This window comes from Symphalangus syndactylus, chromosome 3 (assembly GCF_028878055.3).
Source record: "Symphalangus syndactylus isolate Jambi chromosome 3, NHGRI_mSymSyn1-v2.1_pri, whole genome shotgun sequence".
NCBI classification, from domain to species: Eukaryota; Metazoa; Chordata; class Mammalia; order Primates; family Hylobatidae; genus Symphalangus; species Symphalangus syndactylus.
In genome coordinates, this window is record NC_072425.2 from 135,672,772 (window position 1) to 135,698,680 (window position 25,909).

General features: G+C 55.4%; 2 protein-coding genes across 14 annotated transcripts in view; one reads left to right on the forward strand and one right to left on the reverse strand.

The window, feature by feature from the left end:
- Positions 1 to 25,909, forward strand: part of PHLDB1 (pleckstrin homology like domain family B member 1) — a 50,869-nt gene that overhangs the window by 13,013 nt on the left and 11,947 nt on the right. For 3 of the 13 annotated variants that reach the window (XM_055273385.1, XM_055273382.2, XM_055273380.2), the window contains 13 exons: positions 4,443 to 4,568; positions 7,102 to 8,447; positions 11,000 to 11,272; positions 11,708 to 11,848; positions 11,954 to 12,091; positions 15,197 to 15,352; positions 18,708 to 18,818; positions 18,979 to 19,068; positions 22,056 to 22,196; positions 23,596 to 23,736; positions 23,881 to 23,983; positions 25,165 to 25,459; positions 25,544 to 25,634. In XM_055273385.1, coding sequence (XP_055129360.1) covers positions 4,443 to 4,568; positions 7,102 to 8,447; positions 11,000 to 11,272; positions 11,708 to 11,848; positions 11,954 to 12,091; positions 15,197 to 15,352; positions 18,708 to 18,818; positions 18,979 to 19,068; positions 22,056 to 22,196; positions 23,596 to 23,736; positions 23,881 to 23,983; positions 25,165 to 25,459; positions 25,544 to 25,634 — 3,152 coding nt within the window. Of the gene's footprint in view, positions 1 to 4,442; positions 4,569 to 7,101; positions 8,448 to 10,999; positions 11,273 to 11,707; positions 11,849 to 11,953; positions 12,092 to 14,726; positions 14,856 to 15,196; positions 15,353 to 18,707; positions 18,819 to 18,978; positions 19,069 to 19,677; positions 19,822 to 20,926; positions 21,032 to 21,417; positions 21,589 to 22,055; positions 22,197 to 23,595; positions 23,737 to 23,880; positions 23,984 to 24,455; positions 24,501 to 25,164; positions 25,460 to 25,543; positions 25,635 to 25,909 lie in introns of all 13 variants that reach the window. The other 10 variants (XM_063636556.1, XM_055273365.2, XM_055273374.2 and 7 more) reach the window with 10 other exon arrangements.
- TREH (trehalase) overlaps positions 15,214 to 25,909 on the reverse strand; it is a 45,258-nt gene continuing 34,562 nt past the window's right edge. The window contains exon 16 of the mRNA XM_055273387.1: positions 15,214 to 15,463. The gene's annotated coding sequence lies outside the window, so the exon portion shown is untranslated. The remainder of the gene's footprint in view (positions 15,464 to 25,909) is intronic.

Sequence of the window (25,909 nt, forward strand, 5' to 3'; positions counted from 1 at the left end):
TGACTCAGAATCTCAACCTGACTTTGGGGGCTCCAGATATCTGTTTCCCAAGTAGGATGGGTACCTTATTGGGGTCGGAGGGCTCTTTGCTGGGTCTAGCACAACTGGAGGTTGTGGCTGGGGTGCGGGCTGGCTTCCAGGGGCCCAGGAAATGGGCTGGCTGGAAAGGGCAGTGCCTTGGTCCACTCTGGGTCATGAGTTGAGCTATGGGGAGTAGGGCCGGAAGAGGAGGTATTTAGGGTGGAGACAGGAGGTGGGCTGAGTGCTTGCATTGTACAGAGCACTGCTTTGGCCTGAACTCCCAGCCCAGGGTGACCTTGTTACAGTGGCAGCCTAAGGGCCAGAGCAGGACCTAGTGACCTAGCTGGATCCTGTAGAGCCCCTGCTCTTTTCCTCTCCCTCTCTCTCTCAGATATGGACCCATGGAATGTCAGAGCTGACTTTCTGTAGATAAGGAAGCCGAGGCCAGAGGGTGTGACTGGCCCAAGGTACTACAGCCAGTCACGGCCGGCCAGCCCGGCTGCCACTGACCTCTTACCACAGGGGGCTGGGAATGAGACCCTGTCTTTTGCTTGGCCTCACTCCTGCCTCCTGGCTCTTCACTCTCTGGCCTCTGTACTTACCTCTCACCTTTCCTTCACTCAGTCACCTCCCTTGAACCTTTCCTTCCCGCCCACTTTTCTTCCTGCCCCGGGTGCAGGATCCCAAGCCGGCTCCCTTTCTGCATCCTCCCGCCCCGCCCTCTCCATCCAGCTCTCCACTCGTCTCCTCCATCACTTCCTCTTCCCCTCCTCCTCTCCTTTGTCCCTCCCTCCCTGGCTCCCTTCCCCCGCCGCTGGTGGCCGGCCCGCCCCTCCCCGGGCATTGGCGGCTGCTCGCTGCCTCGCTGCTCGCTCCGAGCCTAGAGCCGGCAGCTCGGGAGGTCGGCCCGCCCCCTCAAAGGCCCCGGGCGGGCCCGGGACCTGGAGGGCCCGAGCTAGCGGGGGCGAGCGGTCCGGAGGTCCGGTTTCGGCGGTGAGTCCTCAGCTCCGGGTCAGCCACAGCCCCCAAGCAGCCAAGCTTGGAGAAGCTCAGGCTGGGAGGGGCGTCTTGAGGAGGGTGGGCGGGAGGAGGGGCATGGGGTCCTCTGACCTTCTTTGGGAGCTTGAGGCGGAGAGACTCGATTGTGTGTGTTCCCTGAACATTTCTAAATGGGGATTCTGGGCTTGGGGGCACTTCTCAGCCGGTAGACCTTATCTTCTCCAGCCCTCCAGCAGTCCCCTCCTTAGGACCCACCTCCCTCAGATGGGGTTAAATAGTCCTGGTTAGAATGAGGGGAGTCTACCTTACATCAGAAGGGTCTCTGATAGGAAGGACCAAGGCCCTTCCTCCCATATTCCCTTCACTCGGTCTCCCTTTGGCCAATCCATTCTATTTGTGTGACCAGGAGGGCAGTGACAGTAGCTCTGAGAGTGTGTGAGCATGTACACCCATAAGTCTGTTGTGTTACTATGAGTGTGTATGAGTGTGAGCCTGTTTGTGTTGGTGTTTCTCCTCTGCATCTCTCACAGATAGGATTCACCCTCTCCTTCGCCTAGTTTTTCCCCTCCAGATGTGCAGCTCCTTCACCCACCTGCACACAGCTGGACCCTGATCCCCTCTGGGCATGGAGGACACTGACCATGACTTTGGCAGGTTGGGCAGGGATTCCTGGGCTCCCTGAAAGGGCTGCCTTTGAGGGTGTGGGGTGGGAGTGGGCAGAGAGGAGGCTTCTTCCCAGAAACAGGCTGGCCAGACCCCTGGGGGCTGTAGGGGCCAGCACTGGGGCAATGCCTGAAGCTTCTCCATGCAAATGGAAAGTTAATTTGGGCAGGAGCTGGGCTGCTCTCAGTCCTGCTGCCCTCCTGCCCGCTCTATTAATACAGATCCAGCTCTGCTGCCTGGCATCACTATTTATAGCCCAGAGGCAGCATGGCCACACCCCCTTATGTGGGGGAGGGTGAAGGGCTGAGGAGGGGGCAGAAAACACAGCTATAGGGGTCCAAGCAGAGGATCCCTAGATGCCTACATCCTACTTGGGTGGGCCTGGCACTGCTGGGCTGGAATCCACTCAGACTCCCCGCCTCCTTCCCAGCCTGAACTGTGTGGTCAGGCTCCTGATCCCCACCACCCACGACCCTGGGTTGAGTGGGTCTGTCTAGACCCTGTGAACTCATCACCAGTAAGCTTGTTAAATGGCTAAAAGGAGGGGGAGGGGCTTGACAGGGCTCTTTCTGAAACAGCTGTGGTTGTAATTAGGTGGACAGTGTGGTTGGCTATTATTTATTCCAGTTTTGAATACTCTGGGATCCTCTTCTCTGATTGGTGACTTGGCAGGGAAGGCTCCCTCTCTCTCCTTTAGAATTGTTGGTGTCTGGCTGCCTGGGAGGGACTTTGTGTATGCCAGGATAGTGAGTGGCTTTATCCACTATGGTTATCTGCCATGGGCTTCTCAGCCTACTAAACCCCCAACCCAAGCAATGCCCAGGATCCCAGGAACAGGCTCCTGAGCTTCTCAGTAAGGGACCTGCCAAGGTACCCACGTGGCCTGGGATGCCCCTTGCCCTTGCGGCCTGCCTGAGCTGAACTGTCTCAGCGTCCAGGAATGTAGACTTCTCTGCCAGTCTTAGCTCAGACTGGCGTGAAGCTTGGGGTGCCAAGTGGCACCAGATTGGGTAGACAAGAGGCTGAGGCTGGGGGCCAGGGGTGTGGACAAATTGGAAGGATTGGTGGTAGAGAGCAACAGGGCTCTGGCTTCTCCCAACACAGTATCTTCTGCAGGAGCCCTCCAGCACCTGGTGTGGCTGGGAGGTGGAGTTCCGCTAGCTACACTTAGGCGCCTGTGGGCACACCTGCCACTGTGCACACTCTGGGTGCCCCTGGCTACATTTTCCAGCTCCCACATGCCCTCCCTCTCCACGTAACTCACACTTCCCGGGCAGGACTGGGCTTGTGTCTGCTGCCTGGGAATGTGCTTGGCTGAGGCCGGGCCCGGTGGCCTAGTCTTGGCCTGATGCCAGGGGAGACCAGGGAGCATGCAGAGGGTGCTTAGTCAGAAAGAAAGGTGGTGGTCGGTCCCTAGACTTGCAGCACACAGCTCTCCTAAGGTCACAAAACAATAAAGAGTGGGAGCAAATTCAGGACCCCCCCAGGTCATCTGACTGATCCATGGTTTTTCCCCTTGTTCCCTATCTCAGAGCTTTTTTTTGTGACCCTGGAAGTTGCTGCCTCTCAGACTGACTCTTCTACACTTCTACCCAGGGGGCAGATAGATGGATCATGGATACAGGTTGGGGTTGGGGGACAGGGGTGTCTGTGTTCTCTGAACATTTGTGTGTGTGTGTGTGTGTGTGTGTGTGTGTGTGTGTGTGTGTGTGACGGAGTTTCGCTCTTGCCCAGGCTGGAGTGCAGTGGCGTGATCTCGGCTCACTGCAGCCTCTGCTTCCTGGGTTCAAGCAATTCTCTTACCTCAGCCTCCCAAGTAGCTAGGACTACAGGCGCACACCACCACCCCCAGCTAAGTTTTGTATTTTGAGTAGAGACGGAGTTTCACCATGTTGGCCAGGCTGGTCTCGAACTGCTGACCTTAGGTGATCCGCCCACCTCAGCCTCCCAAAATGCTGGGATTACAGGTGTGAGCCACCACGCCTGGCCTCTCTGAATATATTTTTACAGAGTACTTTCACATACACTGTCTTATTAACCCTACAAGATCAGTGGTATTGTCCCCATTTTTCTGACTAAGAGAACTAGATTCAGAGATGAAGTTACTTCACCCAGAGATCTCACAGCTAGCAAGAAGAGGAATTAGGACGAGGACTCAAATCTTGGGACTCACTCACCAGTGCTTTTTCTACTCTGTCTTGTGCTGCGGAGCCCTGGAGGTGCCCATCTCAAGCACAGGCAAGGTCAAGTGTGGACTGTGTGGACTCTGAGAGCAGGTGGGGATGGGTCTTTAGAGCCAAGGTGAGCCTGCTAGTGCTGTGAGGTGGGGTAACTTCAGCCCTGCCTACCCTTCCAAGTGTTTTCTTTCTTTCTTTCTTTCTTTCTTTCTTTCTTTCTTTCTTTCTTTCTTTCTTTCTTTCTTTCTTTCTTTCTTTCTTTTTTTTGAGACAGAGTTTAGCTCTTGTCATGCAGGCTGGAGTGCAGTGGCATGATCTCAGCTCACTGCAACCTCCGCCTCCCGGGTTCAAGCTATTCTCTGACCTCAGTCTCCTGAGTAGCTGGGATTATGGGATTACAGGCGCCCACCACCACGCCCGGCTAATTTTTGTATTTTTGGTAGAGATGGGATTTCACCACGTTGGCCAGGCTGGTCTCGAACTCCCGACCTCAGGTTATCCACCTGCCTCTGCCTCCGAAAGTGTTGGGATTACAGGTGTGAGCCACCACACCCGGTCTTCAAGTGTTTGCTTTCTCTGCAGGCTGCATGTTGTGCCTGGGTCAGTCCACCTTCCTTCGCTTTAACCACCCGGCTGAAGCCAAGTGGATGAAAAGCATGATTCCAGCAGGGGGCCGAGCCCCTGGGCCCCCATACAGCCCTGTTCCTGGTAGGTACCCAGGGGGCAGGGTGCTGGGTTGGTGGTGTTCCTTCAGCTGTCCTCCTCCTTGCTCACTTCAGCCACAGTTGGAGTGTTAGGGCAAGACAATACCTAAGGTCTGGGCTCAGTGCCACCTGCCATGGGCTGGTGGAGAATGCCAGGCAGTGGGGCCACTGAGAGCTAACCAAGGCAGTGCTGCTTAGCTAAAATTGGGAAATTATGTGCCTCGAGGGATGGCAGGCTCTGCCAGCTTGTACCCCACTGCCCTGGAGGATGCCAGTGTCTGGAACTCTGGCCCACTTGTGTCACCACAGGGAGCCTCACCCTCTAGGGTATCCTGAGGGACAGAAGGAAGCATTAGGTTGAACTCCCTGTAAGCTGTGGTGGGGATCATGTCCTTGGGCCTCGCCCAACCCTCACTCCATGCCCTGCCTGCTGATGACTCAGTGGAGCAGCCGTATTTTGTTTGTGAATTATTGATCCCCAGAAAAGAATTGGTGATTGTTCTGGGGAACCAACACAGGCCCCCCTTAGCCCAGCTGCACGGGGTGGGGGGGTGTGCAGACCAGGAGGCTATTATTGGGTCTACCATCTCAGACTTTGCACTGGCATTTAGATGGCTATGGGGTGACAGGTGCTGGGACAGATGGAGATGGATGTCAGGTACACCTGGTGGGGTGGTATCAGCAGCCTAAGTGGATAGCCTGGGGACCTGAAGAAAGGTGAGTGGTCACTGGGATTACCAGTATCCATGGCAAGCCCTCTGACCATATCCCACACAGTCCCCGTAATTTTGGACCCAAACTCAGTCTTGCAAAGGCTTTCCCTTCTCTTTTCCCCACGCTCGATCTTTTCCAGTCCTCTGGGGGCTCAGAAGCCTGGGTTCCCAGTCTACTCCCTAGTTAATTTTACCCTGCCCCCACCCCAGCCTTGTCATGTCACTCCCTTAGCTGTTTGGGGCAGTGGTTCTAGGGACTCCTGTATGGTTGACTAGGGCTGGGGCATGGCAAAAGCAGGCTCTTGCTGGCATGGCTTAATGGGATAATTGGAGGCACTGAGCTTCACCTCCTTGCTGGCAGCCTGGCTTCCAGGAACCAGCCATTAGCACTAGCTCCCTCCCCTACCTCTGATTGGACGAAGTGGTGCAGCACACACCCCTTGCCCAGCCCTACAGGCTTTTTTCTTTTTCTTTTTTTTTTACCCCTGGGCCTCTGGTTCCTATGTTGGGAGGCCCTGACGTCCTATTAGACTAGGAGCCCCTGGACTTCTGGCCAGCAATGCAGCAGGCGCCCATCTTCTTTGTATAATGCCCTTCTGTTTTCTTTTTTCTTTTCTCTTTTTTGTTGTTTTGAGATGGAGTCTCACTCTGTCGCCCAGGCTGCAGTGCAGTGGCGCGATCTCAGCTCACTGCAACCTCCGCCTCCTGGGTTCAAGTGATTCTCCTGCCTCAGCCTCCCAAGTAGCTGGGACTACAGGTGCATGCCACCACACCCAGCTAATTTTTTATTTTTAGTAGAGATGGGGTTTCACCATGTTGGCCAGGCTGGTCCCGAACTCCTGACCTCAGGTGATACATCCACTTCGGCTTCACAAAGTGCTGGGATTACAGGCGTGAGCCACCATGCCTGGCCTCTTTTTTTTTTTGAGACAGTCTTGCTTTGTCACCCAGGCAGTTCTTAGCTCACTGCAACCTCCTGGGTTCAAGCAATTCTCGTACCTCAGCCTCCTGAGTAGTTGGGATTACAGACATGTGCCACCATACCCAGCTAATTTTTTGTATTTTTATTAGAGGTGGGGTTTCACCATGTTGGCCAGGCTGGTCTTGAACTCCTGTCCTCAAGTGATCTGCCCGCCTCGGCCTCCCCAAGTGTTGGGATTACAGGCGTGAGCCACCGCGCCTGGCCTACCTGCCCTTCTTGAGGAGGGATATAGGATATAGATTGGAGGAGTCTAGTCTTGGGGTGAGTTGACAACAATAGGCTTAGAAGTGCCTACCATTGTTTTTTTTTTTTTTTTTTTGAGACAGAGTCTCGCTCTTGGAGTGCAGTGGCGCAATCTCGGCTCACTGCAAGCTCCGCCTCCCGCGTTCAAGCAATTCTCCTGCCTCAGCCTCTCCGAGTAGCTGGGACTACAGGCGCCCGCCACCACGCCCGGCTGATTTTTTGGTGTTTTTAGTAGAGACGGGGTTTCACCGTGGTCTCGATCTCCTGACCTCGTGATCCGCCCGCCTCGGCCTCCCAAAGTGCTGGGATTACAAGCATGAGCCACCGCGCCCGGCCTTACCATTGTTAACTGTTTTAAGTCACAGGCAGGAAGGCCCTGCCGATTCCCTTCCTTTACAGAAGGAGAAACTGAGGACAAGTGACTTGGCTAAGGTTGCATAGCAGGTCAGTGGCAGAGCTAGCTGGTACCAGAACCAGATCTCCTGGCTTCTTCTCCAGAGCCTTGTCAGCCTCACTGTGCTAGGAGGAGATGGGCTAGTGCTCTGGCTCTAATGCACATGCAGCTCCCTAAAGTCAAAGACCTTTGCATTTCCCTCCAGCAGAATCAGAAAGTCTGGTAAATGGGAACCACACCCCACAGACTGCAACACGGGGACCCTCCGCCTGTGCCAGCCACAGTTCCCTGGTGAGCTCTATTGAGAAGGACCTGCAAGAGATCATGGACTCACTGGTGCTAGAGGAGCCTGGAGCTGCTGGCAAGAAGCCTGCCGCAACCTCTCCACTGTCGCCGATGGCTAATGGTGGGCGCTACCTGCTGTCTCCCCCAACCAGCCCCGGTGCCATGTCTGTGGGCTCCAGCTATGAGAACACCTCTCCAGCCTTCTCTCCACTCTCTTCACCAGCCAGCAGTGGAAGCTGTGCCAGTCACTCACCCAGTGGGCAAGAGCCAGGACCTTCTGTGCCCCCGCTGGTACCTGCCCGTTCCTCCAGCTACCATCTGGCCCTGCAGCCCCCACAGTCCCGCCCAAGTGGTGCTCGCTCCGAGAGTCCTCGGCTGAGCAGGAAAGGGGGCCATGAGAGGCCTCCCAGCCCTGGCCTCCGGGGTCTGCTGACAGACAGCCCTGCAGCTACTGTCTTGGCGGAGGCCCGGAGAGCCACTGAGAGCCCCCGGCTGGGTGGGCAGCTGCCTGTGGTGGCCATCAGCCTGAGTGAATACCCAGCTTCTGGTGCTCTCAGTCAACCCACCAGCATTCCTGGCAGCCCCAAGTTTCAGCCTCCAGTCCCTGCTCCCCGAAACAAGATTGGCACACTCCAGGACCGCCCTCCCAGCCCTTTCCGTGAGCCTCCAGGCAGTGAGCGGGTGCTAACAACCAGCTCCTCACGCCAACTGGTGGGCCGAACATTTTCAGATGGGTTAGCCACCCGTACCCTGCAGCCTCCTGAGAGTCCCCGCCTGGGCCGGCGGGGCCTGGACAGTATGCGAGAACTACCCCCCTTAAGTCCATCTCTGTCCCGGCGAGCTCTCTCCCCGCTGCCCACCCGGACCACCCCAGATCCCAAGCTAAGCAGGGAAGTGGCAGAGAGTCCTCGGCCCCGGCGCTGGGCAGCCCATGGGGCTTCACCAGAGGACTTTTCCCTGACGCTGGGGGCACGGGGCCGTAGGACACGGAGCCCCTCACCCACACTGGGTGAGTCTCTGGCACCCCACAAGGGCAGCTTCAGTGGCAGGCTGAGCCCAGCCTACAGTCTGGGCTCTCTTACTGGGGCTTCACCCTGCCAGAGTCCCTGTGTCCAGAGGAAGCTCTCCAGCGGGGACTTGCGGGTGCCTGTCACAAGGGAGCGGAAAAATAGCATCACAGAGATCAGTGACAATGAGGACGACCTCCTGGAGTACCACCGGCGACAGCGCCAAGAGCGGCTCCGGGAGCAGGAGATGGAGAGGCTGGTGAGCGGGTGCCAGGGAGGCTTGCCACTGTCCATGGCAGAGTCTCTGCCAGGGCTCGAGCAGGCCAGCTGGCAGAGCAGGAGAGGCCCTCAAACAGGGCTTGGGCTTTTCAAGGTTCCCCACCTCCAGGATACACTTTAGTGATCAATATCTTATGGTTCTGGTGCCATGAAGAAGAAATTCCTTTGAAATCTCTAAGGCTTTATTTTAAATTCTTGCTAATTTTGCATTTATTCAACATAGCATTTGTTTTAATGTATAAATTAAATTTCACATTGTTTACCCGAGCACAGTGAAGCTCTAGGAAAACATACCACAGGTATGGTAAGACCTCGAACCTCCCAGTTTGAGAAGCAGTTGGTGATGAGTAGGCTGAAGCTCAGAGAGGGGAATGGCTTTGTCCAAGGTCACACAGCAAGTTCTGGCAGAGCTGGAATTGGAACCCAGGTCCCCTGTCTATCTGACTCTTTCTGAGACTTGTTCTTTAGAAAAGTACCTTGTCCTTCTTTTTTGCTTGTCTTTGGCCTCTACAAGTGGGTGGGAGCTGCTCATCCTGGCCCAGGCAGTATCATCTAGGAGTGTGGGTGGCAGGGTAGAGGGACAGAACAGGATAGGCAGCCCTGGCCTGACCGTTAGCCAGCCTATGTAATTGTGACTGTCTGTGTCCATGTGCATGCGTGTGGGTGCATGCAGGGGCTGGGTGTGGCTCTAGGCAGCTGTCCTGGAGATGGCATCTGAGCTGGGTGGGGGCCAGGATTCCCCAGATAGCTCAGGGAGCTTAAGGGGCTCTGGCTGGTGTGTACACAGTCGAGCCCATGTACAGAAGAATGGATTCTGCCCCCTGTCCCTTACAAGCAGAACAGGGTTCTTTGGAAGGTGGGCAGGAACCCTGGGATTGGTTTGAGGAAGAGAACCAGAACTGATGAGAACCAGAACTGAAGCATCTGGAGATGCTTTTGGAAGAGGTTGGGACAGTTTTGGATGAGGGTATAGGATTGTGTGTTTGTGTTGGATGGGGGTGAGATGAGGCGGATCCCATCTTTTCCTTTGCTGCATCTTCTCTTCACTGTTTTTGCATTGTTCTAGACGGGAATGCATGGCCATTCTAAGCTGCAGTCTCATCCTGGAGAGGGGGCAGTGAGCCTGGCACAGGCAGAGTGGCAGGCACAGCCTCCCCCAACTCCTCCATCAGTTTTCCCACCCCCGTTCCCACACATAAGCACACATCTTACCACTAGTCCTGACCTGCCTCACTTGCCACTTTAAGTCTTGGAGGCTGCCCGCCCTGCCCCTCCCACCTCAACCAGGCTGCTTATCTGGGTCCTGGGGCAGGGGCGGAGGCACTGGCCCAGCCTCCCAGGTGCCGAGGCTCTGTTCCGGTTTTTTTTTTTTTTTTTTGCCATGGAACTGGGCAAGCAACAGGAGGGAAGCTGGGTAAGTGTATGAGAACACCTCTCCAGCCTTCTCTCCACTTCCTGCGGTTTGGGTTCATGGCCAAACTGTAAGTGGTGAGAGACACTTGAGGAGGTCTAGGGACCCTAGAGAGCCATGGAAGCCTCACAAGCCAGGCTTCAGGCCTATAGGTAGGCCTGCAGGAGAAGGCAACAAAGACCAGGAATGTAATTGTATCATACCTCCTTTACCTCCTAGGCCCCTGAGAGGTGACTGTATCTGGGTGGGTGTGTATGTGGAGAGGGGTGAATGAAGTGATGGGGCCATAGGAGTACTCACTCATGGGCCTGGGCATTCAAGGACTGGCAGCAGCCCCTCCTGCTGATAAACAGCCAAGGGCTGAGGGTAACTTGGAGCTGAGGTGGGGACAAAGAGGGCCGTGTCCTTGGTCTACCTCTTCTCCATGTATGTCTGTGGTTGGGTGTCTGGTCCCTGTGGGCTCGTGGGTCTGTTTTCCAGCCCTGTCTGTCTGCATACGTGCCCACCTGTCTGTATGCTAAACTGTGTTTATCTGTGAGTGTGCATCAGTGTGCATTTGTGCATGTCAGGGCTGGTGTCTTTGTACCTGCCTATTAATGCAGGGCCAGGGCACATGTTGTATCCTTGTGTGTCTGTGCATCAGTGCTGGTGTGTCAGTGTGTGTCCTTGTGTCTGTAGATCTGTGTGTACCTGTGTCAGGATGAGCACCTGAGTTTATCTGTGTCTCATTGTGGTCTATAGTCTGCTTAACAGTGTGTTTCCGTATGTTTGGTGTGTTCTTGTGTGTCCATTTGGTGTGTTCCTGTGTGTCCTAGGGTAGATTGAAAAAAGAAAGGAACAGGAAGACGGAAGGGGCTGTCCCAGAAGTGGGCAGGAAGAACCAGGCTGTTATGCCATGTGGGCAGGTGGCACAACAGCCTGGTTCTTCCTGCCCACTTCTGGGGCACCCTGTTTCCCTCTGCCTCCCCTAGGTCTTGGGGTCAGGCCTCTTCTGACTTGACACTGATGTCCTAGCCCCCTGTAACCCTGCTCTCCCTTCTGACAGGATACTGAACCTGGCTCTATCCCCACCAGGGCTCAGCTTCCTCCTCTTCATGTCCTGCTCTGTCCATCCTTCCCAGGAACGCCAGCGCCTGGAGACCATCCTGAACCTGTGTGCCGAATACAGCCGGGCTGATGGGGGACCTGAGGCTGGGGAGCTTCCCAGCATTGGGGAGGCCACCGCAGCATTGGCACTGGCAGGCCGGAGGCCCTCACGAGGCCTTGCAGGGGCCTCTGGGCGGAGCAGCGAGGAGCCTGGAGTTGCCACCCAACGCCTATGGGAGAGTATGGAGCGCTCAGATGAGGAAAATCTCAAGGAGGAGTGCAGCAGCACTGAGAGCACCCAGCAGGAGGTGAGATGGAGGGGTAGGCAAGACAAAGAGGCTGAAGTTGGACCTGCTGGGGGCAGAGGAGGCTGGTGTATTGAATGCCAAGGTCCAGTGAGGGGAAGGATCAAGTTTGGGAAGAGATTAGAGAGCAGAGGTGCAGAAATGAGACAAGGAAGAGAAGGAAGGTGTTGATGAGCTTCCCAAGCTATAAATATGCTTTATGACCTGCCTTTCCATGGGGCCCCACCCAGGCCTGGCACTCAGTGGTAAATATTCTCTTCCGCAGAGCCCTTATTGCTCCCCTGGAAGGTGGGGGTTGAGTGGGGGGGCAGGGAATTAGCCTCCTGTCTCAGTCCAGCTATTCCTCAGCAAGTGCCTGGAGGAACAGGTGATCCATTTTCTTAGTCTGATTCCAAAAGGCTCTAGGCTTCCTCAGTTGATAGCTTCCGTCCCCTCCAGCATGAAGATGCACCTAGCACCAAGCTCCAGGGAGAGGTGCTAGCTCTGGAAGAGGAGCGGGCTCAGGTGCTGGGGCGCGTGGAGCAGCTCAAGGTCCGTGTGAAGGAGCTAGAGCAGCAGCTGCAGGAGTCATCCCGAGAGGTGAGCCGTGAAGTCTCTAGCTGGACTCTTCCCTAGGCCAACTGAAAGCCCCAGAGAGGGGCCACAGTCAGCTGCTTTGATGGGGACCCTGGTGTCTGCCCCCAGGCCGAAATGGAGCGGGCACTGCTGCAGGGAGAGAGGGAGGCAGAGCGGGCACTGCTGCAGAAGGAGCAGAAGGCAGTGGATCAGCTGCAGGAGAAGCTGGTGGCCTTGGAGACAAGCATCCAGAAGGAGAGGGACAAGGTAACCCACACCTGGCCCAGCTTAGTGCTGGATACCAGTGGCCTGGGAGAGAAGGAGAAATGTCTTCTCTGGGGCCCTGTACCCTTCACCTCATCATCCATTCTGCAGTACAAGTGGTCTCTGTGGCTTTGCAGAGACAGGGTGACTTGTCCTCCTCTGTGGAAGGAACCAGCTTGGAGGGCACTGCCAGGGGCTGGGCTGGTGTCTGGGGTCTCCTCTGTCTGGGTCTGTGTGCTACCTCTGGGTGTCTGCCATCCTAGGCCCTTTATGGCCCTTCTAGGAAGTGCCAAAGCCCCTTCTTGGGCAGTGAGCACAGCCTAAGGGACTGACAGTGGGGAGTGATTCAAGTTCGGGTCCCACCATCTGGAGAACATCTCCCTCCAAGCATACCACAAGTGCTTACGTTGTGATCTTTGGGAGATGGCCCTCGGGGCTCTGCTTCCCTTGAGCCTTCAGGATCTGCAGCCTCCCATCCCAGGTGATCCTAGCTCCTGCCCCTGCCCCTTTCAGATTTCGTGCCAGCCTGCAGGGGCCACTCCCAGATGCCCAACACCGTGCCAAAAGCTCTGAAGTGGAGAGGGGTCATCTATTTCTGGATCTGACAGTATTTTTCCAATAATTTAATTTTCCTTCTGGATTTTTTGAGTTTCTTCCTCCTGCCCTCAATTTTGAGAATCTTAAAAATTCTTTGACCCTTTTTTTTTTTTTGGAGCTTTGGCTCTGGCCCCCAAAACCACACTCCCAAATTCTGTGCCAAATTAACTCCATGCTTGCCAACTAGGCCTACACTAACGCCCCTTCTAATCACCAACTTGGGCTTTCCGCATGCCCCTAACTGCCAGTGCCACCCAGGTAGGGCTGAGCCATGCCCGCTTTTGCACTAACTCAATGGGTGCCTCTGTGCCCCTGGCCTCTCCCCTCTAATGCTGCCTCCTTCTTTTCTTGGTGTGGGACCCCAGAGTTTTTATATGAAAGGAATTGGCAGGAGGATTGGTAGCTCAACTTCACTCAAGGGGGCATTGGCAGGAGGGGTATGAGGGTGGGGGAAATGCTTGGCTGTGGAGCTGCTCAGACTGAAGAGTTCTTTCCATTGGAAATGCCTAGGCTGCTGTCTTAGGCTACTGTCTGAGGACAGCATGAGATAACCCAAGGAAGCTTCCTGGCAGCTTCCTGCACAGCAGAGCAGGCTGTCTTCCACCTATTCCCCTGCCTGCCCTCTGGAGCCAAGGAGTAAAGAGGCCCAGTTGTGGGCGTGGTCTTGGAGGGCTTGAACAGGACCTCTCTGCCAACATAGTGGCTACCCTTCCTAGCTTTCCCTTGGGGCTTCCCAAATTCAGATACCCATCAGAGGTTTGTAATGGGTAGCCCCTACTCTTCTCCTCACTCCTGAGCCACCTATAACACAGGGTATTTTAAAGGCTGAGTCCAAGGATGAGGAAGCACCTAGACCCCAGGAACTGGCCTGATCAGGTCCTCCTCTCTGGGGATGGGTAGATGAGTTGGGTAGAGGGATGGGAGTGACTGGGTTCAGCACAGGGCCTCACTCCCAGGGATAAAGCTCAGCATTTCAGAAGGAACTTGCCTAACCTCATTTTCCACTGACCTGGAGTTTTTTGGAGGCCTGGACTTCGCTTTCTCTGTGGGGAAGAGAGAAGTTATTCGAGGCTGTGGTAGTGATGGTGGTGGTGGTGATGGTGGTAGTGATGGCAGTGGTGTGGAGGGTTCACTCGGCTTCCCTCCCCTGCCCTCAGCCCATGGCTCCACTCTGGCTTTGGAATCCGTAATCACAGTTTCTCCTCTGCCTGTCCTTTGAGGGGTGACTCACCAAACCCTCCCCTCGTCCCCCTTCCCACCCTCAGAGGTGTCATCTCACCCCAGACAGAAACGTCCACCCCCTCTGTACCCACTCCTGGGACTTTTATTACCATGGAAACGGCCCGAACTAATTGCAACCCTCATCCCTGAAGTTCAGCCTGCAGGGCCAACACCCCACCCCGACCCTGGGCAGGAGGGGAGGGAGGCCAATGGTGTTGGGTTGGTGTCCCCTCTGGCGCACTGCTTTAACATCCTCAGCTCCTGATTCACGCCCAACCCTGGATTTAACCCTCACCATCACTACCCTTTTTCCCTGGGTTAAATTTTGGTCTCTGGGCTGTGGTAGAAGGGGAGGGATGAGAGCTGGAGGCTCCGATTCTGTGATGCAGAACCAGCCTTGACTGGTTTGGAGAGAAAACAGAGGGCCTTTTCTCAAGACCTACCCAACAATTTCAGTTCAAGGGACTCCAGGAGACCAAAATCTGTGCCCTGCCCGCACACCTCTGCCTGTGTGACCCCATCCCCTGCACCTCTGACTGCCGTGTTACCCTTCAGCTCCTGGCCTTGGGCTCTCTCCCTCTTCACCTCTTTCCCTCCTCACTTTCCCTTTCTACCGTTTTCTTTCTCCTCACCTGGTTATTCTCCTCTTTGATTCCAGCCTTTTTTTCACCTCTCTCAACCCCCATTGCCGACCCCCATTCTGTCCCGCCCTGGCCGCCCTCCCGCGCTCCCCTCCCGCCGCTGCCGGGCCGGAGTTGAGGAGTGTGTGTTCTGTTTCTCCCCTGTGCCCCGCCCTCTCCCTCGCCCTCCCGCCGACCAGGAGAGGGCGGAGCTGGCCGCGGGACGGAGGCACCTGGAGGCCCGCCAGGCGCTCTACGCCGAGCTCCAGACGCAGCTCGATAACTGCCCCGAGTCAGTGCGGGAACAGTTACAGGAGCAGCTGAGAAGGGTCAGTTCCACCGCCCCCCCTCCCCCGGCCCCGCGGGCCACGCCCCAGAAGGAAGAGAGGAGAGCGGTGGGACGGGACCACCTGGCCCCTGCAGTACCCGCCGGACACCAGGGTCGGTGCTGTGGTTTGGAGGGAACCGGGAATGTTGGGGAATCAGCGCTCCAGGCCATGATACCCGCAAAAGGGCAAGGCCAAGTACAGCGGGAGCTGGGGGGAGGCAGGTTTCTTACCCAATTTCCCCGGGTCCAGCCCCATACAACGCATGTCCCTGTGGCCTGGCCTTCCAGGCCCAGAGTGGCATTGCAAGCACCACCCAACCCCCTTTGTCACTGTCGTTGAAGGAGGCAGAGGCCCTGGAGACTGAGACAAAGCTCTTTGAGGACTTGGAGTTCCAGCAGTTGGAGCGGGAGAGCCGCGTGGAGGAGGAGCGTGAGCTGGCCGGCCAGGGGCTGCTCCGGAGCAAGGCTGAGCTGCTCCGCAGCATCGCCAAGAGGAAGGTGTGCCCCACCTCGTTCCCTGCTGCATGCTGTTGGAGGCCAGTGATCTGGGTTTGAATCCCAATGACCTCACAAAAGTTAACTTCGTCTTTTGTGCCTGGATTTCCTTGTCTGTAAAATGAGAATTATAACAGGTTGTTGTGAGAATTAAACAAGATGTAAAGACAGAATAGGATGTGATTGTAGTAAGCACTCGGTGAAGGATAGCTATTATTATTAAGCTCTGACTCCCCTCAGTCTTCCAGTGGAAAGTGGATTCTGCTCCCATTCAGAGCTTGGCACTGGCCCGGCAGGAAGGTGAAAGATGGAGGAGGAGGAGGAGGAGGCTTTCCCCTGTGCTTGCAGAGTTCTTGTCTGGTGGAAGTGCCGGGACACACAGAAAGATTTGAGATCTGGATATTAGAGCCAGCTAGGGGCCCTAGAAAGGGCATTCATTTCGGTTCCAGCCATGGCTCAGCCCTGCCTTGGCTGAGCTATAAAACAAGGGTTATTGGGTATTGTGGCCTGGCTGGCTGTGACACGCTAGCTAGACACTGTGATTGTCTGCTCCTGATCTCAGCCAGACCACAGGATGGTGGCGCAGGTGCCTGTGTGTGAGTTTGGGGAGTAAAGCTGGGAGGAGGTATGTGTTAGTAAGGGTTGGGAAGAGATAAGGGAGGGATTGGAGAGGATGGCTCAAGCAGCTTCCACCCTTATGGCTGGCTGAAGCTTGTGGCCATGCACATGCACACATGCATGTACATTTTGCCTGACTGGAGTTGGTGTGGGGGAAGTGAGGGTGGTGAGATTGGGGAGGGGTGTCTAAAATTGGTGACGTAGGGGATTTGCTGGCTAGCCTGGGGTTGGTGGTAGGTGGGGAGCTGCTGGACTTTCCTTGAGTCCAGATCCCATGCTTCTCTCCCTGAGCTGCTGTCTTACAAATGCACTTTCTGGATGTAAGACTGACTGATGAAAGGAAGGAAGAAAACTGACACACCTAAGCACATGGGTGTGTGTCAGGCACCTTGCTGGGAGCCTTCCTTGGATTACCTCATGCTGTCCTTAGGACGGTATCACAAGGCAAGTGCTGTTATCCCCATTTTATAGACAAGGAAACTAGGAGTAGGAGAAGCTACACATTTTGCCCAAAGCCTCCCATTATATAAGCTTCAGAGTCAGAATTGGAACCCAGGCCTGTTGGCCCAAATCCCATGTTCCTTCGACTGTACTGCACGGAGGCTAGGGCGGGCACTTCTCTAGCCTCTTCCTCTTTCTTTCTGGAGGGAATGCGGTAGGGAGCTGTAGATCAGCTAATCTCATCCCTTTGGGGTTCTGGTGAGTATAAGCTCCAGGGAGTTTGGGAGGGCTTGGCAGTAGTGGATTCTTCTTCCCATACCCACCCTGGCTCCTGGGAAACTGGAGCTCAGCCCCTGGGACGTGGGGTGTCACATTCTTCCCCATGCTCCTCATTAGGAACCTTATCCAGCTTTCATCCTCAGACCCTAGTGTCCCACCCTAGGCTCTTTCTGCCCTGGTGCCCTGTGCTCCCCTGCCCTTTCCACTCTGATTCAGAGTGGCTCAGAGTACTGGTCTGGGAGTCCAATAAATGATTCTAATCCTTGCTCTACCACTTAGCTGGCTAAGAGATCTTAGCTCCTAAATATGTTGGTGTTCTCACCTATAAAATGGGTATAAATGCAGCTGCCTCATAAGGGAGCTTATTAAATTACGCAACAAATGCAAAACATTTAGCAGAGTTCCTGGCTCCTAATGGGTTCTTAGTAGATGGCAGCTCTTGCCGTGAGGATTACTGCCTAGCCTACTTTATTGTTGTTGTTGATTTTGAGACAGAGTCTCGCTGTTGTCACCCAGGCTGGAGTGCAATGGTGTGATCTCACCTCACTGCAACCTCCACCTCCCAGGTTCAAGTGATTCTCCTGCCTCAGCCTCTCAAGTAGCTGGGATTACAGGTGCCCCCCCACCACACCTGGCTAATTTTTGTATTTTTGGAAGAGATGGGATTTCACTCTGTTGGCCAGGCTGGTCTCGAACTCCTAACCTCAGGTGATCCAGCCTCCTCAGCCTCCCAAAGTGCTAAGATTACAGGCGTGAGCCACAGCGCCCAGCCAGCCTACTTTGGTCTTCTCTTGGACTGACCCCAGATTTAGGACATCTCCCTTCTTTAACTCTTCCTTTCCCATGATTTGTTCCTAAGGATGGTGGTTTAAGGCCGCCTTCTTCAGGAAGCCCTCCTGGGATTAACCCAGCCCATTTTTCCTATCTCTCATCCTTCCCACTTACTTACTATCTTTTCATTTCCTTTTAGCACATGATTATTGAGCCAGGTACTGTTCTAAAAACCCTATTGAGGGTATAAAGACAGAAAAGACAATGTGGATCTTACGTTTGGGGCAGGCTGGTGGTGGTGGTGGTAACAGATATATTCACAAATAACAATAATAAAGGCAGATGGTGATACAGAAGAATGTGAGCACAGAGGAAGGAGCAAAGAAATCGGCAATCAAGGAAGGCTTTGGAGAGGAGGTAGCATTTGGTCTAGTCTTAGATGATAAGTAAGCTCTTGATAGGTAGAGAAGATTGGAACAGCTCTTCTGGCCTAAGGAAGTGACATAAGAAAGGCCTGAGAGTTAACAGCTACACAGCTGAGTGTACAGTGTGGCTGAGCTGAAAGGACATGGAGGCTGTAAGAGGGAGGGGAGCTGCAAAGGGTTCGGGAGCCCCGAATGCTTGGTAAGGAGTTTGTGCTTTATCCTGTGTGTAATGAGGAACCACTGAAAGATTTTGAGGAGAGGCATGATCTGACCTTACTTGTGGATTTTTAAAAAATTATTCAAGTAATATTCCTTTTTAGAAAGTAATTTTTCTTTTTAGAAAGATTAGAAAATTCAGATAAGCAAACAAACCTCAAAGTCATCTTAGGAAGATATTTGTGACAGTGTGGAGTGGATCAGGAAGTTGAGAGAGTGGAAGCAAAGGCTGGTGAGAAGGTCCAGACCAGGGAAGCAGAGGGCCTGGATTTGGGTGGTGGCAAGTGGGGTTGGGACAGGGAGAATTAGGCACATGGAGTGTCTCCAGGCTTTGGGACCCATTGATTGTGGGGTAAGGGAAGGGAGATTTGAGGATCTGAGTGGTGTGCCTAATGGCACAGGGGTCATTGGTCAAGGGAGGGAGGGAGGCCCGAGGGAAGGAGCCCACATGGCAGTCTGTTTTCTTAGGGTGAGTTGAGGCCAAGCAGAAGAGCTGGTTGATCCCCTTCACCTGAGCCTTGAGTCTCTGGGCAGGAGAGCCAGCTAGTTCTCACCTTGGGCTCAGCCCTGTCTCCCAAGGGCCTGATCAACCACCCCATCTCCTTTAGGAGCGCCTGGCCATCTTGGACAGTCAGGCTGGGCAGATCCGGGCTCAGGCCGTGCAGGAGTCAGAACGCCTGGCCCGGGACAAGAATGCCTCCTTACAGCTGCTGCAAAAGGTAGGGTCCCTCAGGTTGGGCCGGGAGATTTGGAGTAGGGTAAGTGGGAGGGGAGTGCAGAAGGGCTGGGGTGTAAACGTGCTGGGATGGAGCACAGGGCCCCCCTCACACAGTCTCCTGGCTCCCACTCCTCTTTGACTCTGCCATTCTGGGCTCGCAGGAGAAGGAGAAACTGACTGTGCTGGAAAGGAGATACCACTCACTCACAGGGGGCAGGCCTTTCCCGAAGACCACATCGACCCTCAAAGAGGTATCACGATTGGGTTAGCCCCAGCTTCAGGCCCAAGGGGTGTCCTGGGATGCTCTTGAGTAGTAACACATGGCACTTTCACCCTAGTAGCTGAGGTTGCGTGGGGGCATCTTCCTGAATGGGAGAGATTTGAGGAGGAATGGCCCCAAGCTCTGGGATTTGATCTTCCATGGCTACCAGCTGCCTCTGTTTAGTTGCCTTTGGGGTTCCCAGGAGCCCACAGATTTCACTGTTTTTGGTGGCTGAATATATGTGGGGGGACTCAGGGGCCTGGGTTGGGTGAGTAGACAGCTCAGAGGCTTGGTAGGGGCTGGGCTGGATGGATTCCCCTTGAAGGGGAACATAGGGATATAGGGGTGCTGATCCTGGGGCTCTTGGGCTTCAGTCCTGAGTTAGGTATTTGTCTCAGAAGAGGATATTGAGGCCCTTTAAGTGGTTCTTCCCCGAGTCTGTATGTCTGGTGTGTGAGTTCCAAATAGAACATATCTGGTTTACCAACTTCATTCCCTCCCTCCCTCCCTGCCTCACTACGCAAACAATTTAGGCCTGAGGTGGGGAACTGGGCTGAGTGTGAGGGATGCAGCCCCTCACCGTGTCCCCTCTCTGTAGGCCGAGCTGCTCATCTCCGAGTCCTCAGAGATGGGGCTGGGGACTAAGGCTCTGGGCCTTTTCCCAGGGTCTTCTCAGGCTGGGGCCTCCTCTGTCTCTTTAACCCCACCTGCTTCCACTCTTCTCTGCCCCAAAGCACAAGAGGTAATCACAGCTAACTGCGTGCTCTGCTTTGCCCACTGCCTGTCTGCCTGCCCGCTGAGCCCCTGCCTACAGCTCCTCCCAGGGCTTAGCTGAAGGGCATGTGGTGATAGTTTCTTGGCTGGCCAGAGTTTGGCAGAGTGTGTGTGAGCGTGCCATGCCGCCATTCCATAGAGTGCCTGGGCAGCCCATTGAATTGCATATTAATTTGCCTATATTCTGCATGCCATTCGTCAGTTCTCACAACATGCTGGACCCTCTGGCTGACTTTCCTTTTCCATGACCCCAGAGGACAACCTGGTTCTAGAGCTAGGCCTGGATGGGCCCCTTGGGTAGAGCAGGCTTATGGTCCTGCGCTTTGATTCAGCATGCATTGTGGAGGTCTACCATGCTCCCAGCACCCAGATAAGCTCTGTTTCTAAGGACAGGTGATGAATACGACAGTCCCTGTCCTCCCAGCCCACAGTTGAATGTGTTGGCATCTTTCCAAGGACTCACCTTGGGCAGTGGGCCCATTTTTCTGCTAGGCTTTTAGCTGTTCCTTGCTAAGGCCTCTTTCTCACAGCCCATCTTGCTCAGGCCCTGGTGATGTCTCCACCTTCCCCCACCTGTTTCTAGCTCCTGCCTGGGCTGATGGGGTGTGAGGGGACCCTGGGGAATGGTGTGACTGGTGCTCAATGCTGCATGTGTGTGCCCCACTGGGGACTGCCAGGTTGTTGGGGACCGAGGGGTCTCTGGAAGCTGGGTTCTGATCCTCAGTGGACTCTTAGAAGGCCTTCTGTGGGCTTCTTTGCCTGCCCCCAGCCCAGGGCAAATTCAGGCATGGGCCTTCAGGGTCTGCTTGGGGCAGGACTGGATGCCAAAGTGGCTGTAAGAGCGGAGGGCAGGATGAGCCTTCAGACAGTTGGTTCTGCTGCCCTTTTCTGGTCTCCGTCACTCCCTGCAGCCATCTATGGGCATAGCAGGCACCCTACCCCTGCCTTGGATTTTGTATTGACATGGAGTGATGGCCCTGTGGCCTGGCATGGAGTTTGGGGTGTTGGGCACCTTGCTGAACCTTCTTAACCCCTTCTTTGCCCACCCCTACCCCTTCTATTGGGCACCCCAGGAATATGTGACCCTGGCAGAAGTTTTCCAGCTGTGTTCCCGCTTGGACCCCTATGCTTCTGCCACTTCCCCCAGTGTGCTCGCCCAGCCCCTGCCTGACAGTGAGGTACCAGCCACCGAGGGTGCCCACCAATGCCCAAGGACCTCTTTATGGATGGCCTAGATTCCCCCTTGGGCCTGGGTGGAGCTGGGGGGACAGAAGGGTCTGTGTTCAATAGTGAGGGAGAAGGGCAGCCTGCCTAAGGGGAGGTTGGGAGTGGTTTATTTTTTTCCCTGGGGCCTTGGGAGCTTTCTTCAGCTCCTATGGCCCAGGGAGGGGCATGCCTTCTGCTCTAGGATGAGGGTGTCGAGTTGAGAGGACTCTGGCTTTCCTAGGCTGCAGGCTCTGTACTTCCTGCCCTTTCCCTCCCTTCCCCTGTGGGTAGGGCCATCTCATGTGTTGTGGTTCCATTAACCTCTTATATTCCCTCCTGTGTCTGGCCTTGCCCCAAGTACGTGATGCTTGAGCAGCTAAAGGTGATGCGGGGCACCTTGCCCATGCCCCCAGGCCCTGTGCCAGGCCTTTCTCCCTGGGCCTCCGCCTCCCGGGACCTGGTTCCCACCACCTGCCTTCCTCCCATGCTGCCCTCCTCCTCGTTCGCTTCCATCACGCCTTCACCTAAGGTTGGTGGTCTGTGAGTTCTTGCTACCCCCACCCGTGACTGGTGTGCTCTGTGTGTGTTTTGCTCCTGCTCACCTGGCCTCTTGGCTCTGGGCCAGCCCAAGGGGAGTGCCCAGTGCCTGCAGGCTCTGTCTGGTGGCTGGTTTCATGGCTGGTGTAGCACATGTCTATGGTCTGGAAGTTGTACCCTGACTGTTTCTCTTTGCCGTTAGTACATTCAGGGCAACTGTTGTCTCACTGTTTTTCTCTTCTTTTTCTTGATGCTCTCCTTTCTCCCTTCTTTCCTCCCCTTCTTCCTTCACCTTCCTGTCCATTTCCCTGATATGGCCTTCCTTTAACCTTCTCCTTCCTTCTTCCTCTTCTTTCTTCTTTCTTCCTTCTCCTGCCTTTTCCTTTCCCTTTATTTCCTGGCCTTTCCTCTCCGTCCTCCGCTCCTGTCCCCTTTTCCCCTCCCCATTCCCACCTCCAGATGGAGAAGCTGCTGCTCCCTGCTGTAGACTTAGAGCAGTGGTACCAGGAGCTGATGGCCGGGCTGGGGACTGGCCCCGCTGCAGCCTCCCCTCACTCTTCTCCCCCGCCTCTGCCCGCCAAAGCTTCCCGTCAGCTGCAGGTAACCCCTCCTTCACTGCCCGTCCTCCCCAGGCTTTGCACCTGTTCACTCTGATACCTCCTGCCAATCCATCAGCCACACAGTACCACCTTGAGTGGAGGCATCAGCCCAGTCAGGGCAATGAGGGCACCTCTGGGCCCTGAGAGGGTCACTCCTTAGGCAGCCATCCTGGCATGTGGGCAACTGGAGGGCCAGCCTCCATAGTCTAAAACTATCTGATTGAGTGTCTGGTGGAAGAGGATTCTGGAGCTGTGGTCAGGTTGGGATCTGTTTGGTGCCCTGTGCTGAGCTAGGCTGTGGGTCTGGCCTGTGCTTGGCAGCCCCCAACACCCGGAGCTTCTCACCCAGTCTGGGGGCCTGACAGGCTTTTGGGCCTGTGGCAACTGGAACTAGTGTGTCCTGGGAAGAACTGCCAGCATTTTGTTCTCCTGGTCTCTCCAGCAGTGACACTTGGAAGCAGAAAACAAAGGGCAAAGACTCTGAAGTGACAGCCTAAGCCTCCTCAGAGTTGCCATGGAGGGCGTGGGCCTACCTGAACCTGCAGCAAGCAGCTGACCATGGGGTGGGAAAGGGGGCTGGGCTAGTCTCCTCAGGTTTCCTCCACTGACCTGCTGCAGTGCCTAAGATTGACCATTTAAGATCATCCCTTGAGTGAAGGCACTGCATCTGTAAGACTGTGACCTCAGCTAAAATTTCATGTTTCCTTGGGGAGGAGTTTGATCATGTAAGACTTCTACGGTGTACCCAGCTGGTTAGAGACTTTAACGTGTTTTGATTCTCTAATCATCATCATAGGTCTTTGAGGTAGATGAAGTTAACTCATTTTATAGATGAAACACTGGGGCCTAGAGAAGATAAGTAATCTCTCCAAGGCCACACAGCTAGGAAGTAGCAGAGCTTATGCCAAGTCAGGGTTTGTGACACTAAAGGCCATATTCACCACATGCTAGTGCTGCAGGGGAGCTTGGCCATTATTTAGTCTAGTCCTACCGCCTTTTGCAGATAAGGAAGCCAAGGCCCAGAGTAGGGAGGTGTGTGGCCCAAGGTCACACAGCCTGTTAGTGGCAGAGCTAGGACCAGAGGGAACCCAGCTTCTAGTTGGTCTCCTGCACAACTGCCTGACTGACATTAAATCCTTGCATGGGTCTGTTTACAGGTCTTTTCTTAGACCCAGGGTTGGGCTAGGGATTGGCCCAGGGAGGAACAGCCTGGAAAGGAGAATTGGCAGCTGCCAATAGCATCTGGCCATTGGGCTGGCTCAGGAGGCTTGTTGTCAGAGCCAGAAGGCCTCAGAGGCCTAGTGCCAGGGTGGTACGTCAGATCACAGCAGACTAGGTGACATGGGGGAGGTGGCCAATGGGGGAGCCAGAAATCACTGGGCACTATCTTTTCTTTCCAGGTTTACCGCTCCAAGATGGATGGCGAGGCCACCAGCCCCCTTCCCCGGACCCGCAGCGGCCCCCTCCCCTCTTCCTCTGGCTCTTCCTCCTCCTCCTCCCAGCTCAGCGTGGCTACCCTGGGGCGTAGCCCCTCCCCAAAGGTCTGAGGACAGCGGGTGGGGCTGCACATGTGGCTGGGGATGGAGACTTCCACGCTGGGAAGAGGCCAAGACCACCCATAAAAGCCTTGGGAATTGGGGTAAGGGCCTTCTGAGCCCAGGTCCGAACTCTCCATTCCTCTGCAGAGCGCTCTACTCACCCAGAATGGCACGGGCAGCCTTCCTCGCAACCTGGCAGCCACACTGCAGGACATCGAGACCAAGCGCCAACTAGCTCTGCAGCAGAAGGGTGAGTGACTGCCCTGCCAGCCCACCTGCTCTCCTAAGGGGACCCTGGGTAGTTGCCATGCCTCCTCTATGCTCACACCTTTCACAGGATGTTTTTCCTTTAATTGGGATCTAGGCCAGAACAGAAAGGATTTAGAGTGGGTACCTAAAGAAGAGCTTCCTGGATATTTATCTAAAGCCTTCAGGGCAGGAGACTAAGGGCTTAGGGGGCTGTGACATCTTTCCTAGAGAGCCTAGCCAATAAGAGAACTGCTTGTTGACCTGAGTCGGGTTAGACGTTGCCCTCTCTGGAGGCAGGGGATGGATTTGATGACTTCTAGAAATGGTTGCCTGAGATATTGGCTCTGGGGACCCAGGAGTCCTTGTTGCTTGTGTGCAATTTGGTTGTTTTGAAAGCCCATGTCTGTGCCTCTCTCTCCTCTTACCCCCTCTGTGTCTCTACCGTACCCTCTGCCCGGGGTCCCCCACGCCAGTCGAGTCGCTTCCCGCCGAGCCCCTCCCAACCGACGACCCAGCAGGTAGAACGTTGGTCATAGAGGGCATTGCTTTGGCCAGGCAGCCCCTGCCCTGGCATCAGCATGATGTGTCCTGCCCAGGTCCCCACTGCCTGCAGGCAGGGTCCCAGGCTGAGCTGGGTTGGGGTGTCTGCTGGCCTCACCCCTCCAGCTGGCCTCTCTTCTGCCCTCAGCTGTGCTCTACCGTGTCTCCCTTGCCTTCTTTCTTGCGTTTGTTGCTTTTGCTTCTGCATTGCAGGGGGGTCTGCATTGGCATTCTGGGTGCTCATGGGGTTTCCGCCATCTCTTCCTTCTCCCTTCTCCAGCAGGCAGGGTGGGTGCATGTATCCTGCCTAGACCTACTTAGGCCTTGGTTGTGAGCTGGAGCCAACTGGCTGTCATGCTGCCCCGGCACTACTTGGGTAGGTTTGGTGTCCTATGTGGACTCAGGGTGCGAAAGAGCACCGAAGCCAGACTGTGCATCTGTGGCCGGTTGTGCAGGCGACTGAAGCATTGGCAGAGCAGCCAGGCCTGGAGCTGCAGGGGCCTTAGGGAAGCCGCGGGGAGAGGGGGCTGCTCTGTGTTAACCTCTCCCTGCTTGCCCCTCCCTCTGTGTGTTGTGCTGCCAGTGGCCTGCTCCTTAGCTGGGTGGGGAGCCCACTGTGACTCCCATCTGTCCCTCCTTCAGGACAACAGGTGATTGAAGAGCAACGGCGGCGACTGGCTGAGCTGAAGCAGAAAGCAGCAGCTGAGGCACAGTGCCAGTGGGATGCCCTTCATGGGGCAGCCCCCTTCCCAGCGGGCCCCTCGGGCTTCCCGCCTCTCATGCACCACTCTATCCTACACCACCTGCCTGCGGGGCGGGAGCGTGGGGAGGAGGGTGAGCACGCCTACGATACGCTGAGTCTGGAGAGCTCTGACAGCATGGAGACCAGCATCTCCACCGGGGGCAACTCGGCCTGCTCCCCTGACAACATGTCCAGGTACCCCCGACGCCTGGGCCCGCAGCCTCCCTCAGCCACCGCCTCAGCTCCTTGATGCACCTCCTCTTCCGCTTCTCTCCCCAGTGCGAGTGGTCTGGACATGGGGAAGATCGAGGAGATGGAGAAGATGCTGAAAGAGGCTCATGCAGAGAAGAACCGGCTCATGGAGTCGAGGGTGAGTCTGACCTGGATCAGGGAGGCAGAAGGTGTTGGGGCACAGAGCTGCCTACTGCAGGTCAAGGGCCTGTGCTCCACCCCAAGCCCTTCCACCCACATTAGCCTTGCCACATTCCCTTGGGCTAGAAAATGTTTTAAAAGGTTGTATTCCGGCCGGGCGCGGTGGCTCACGCCTGTAATCCCAGCACTTTGGGTGGCCGAGGCGGGTAGATCACGAGGTCAGGAGATCGAAACCATCCTGGCTAACACGGTGAAACCCCATCTCTACTAAAA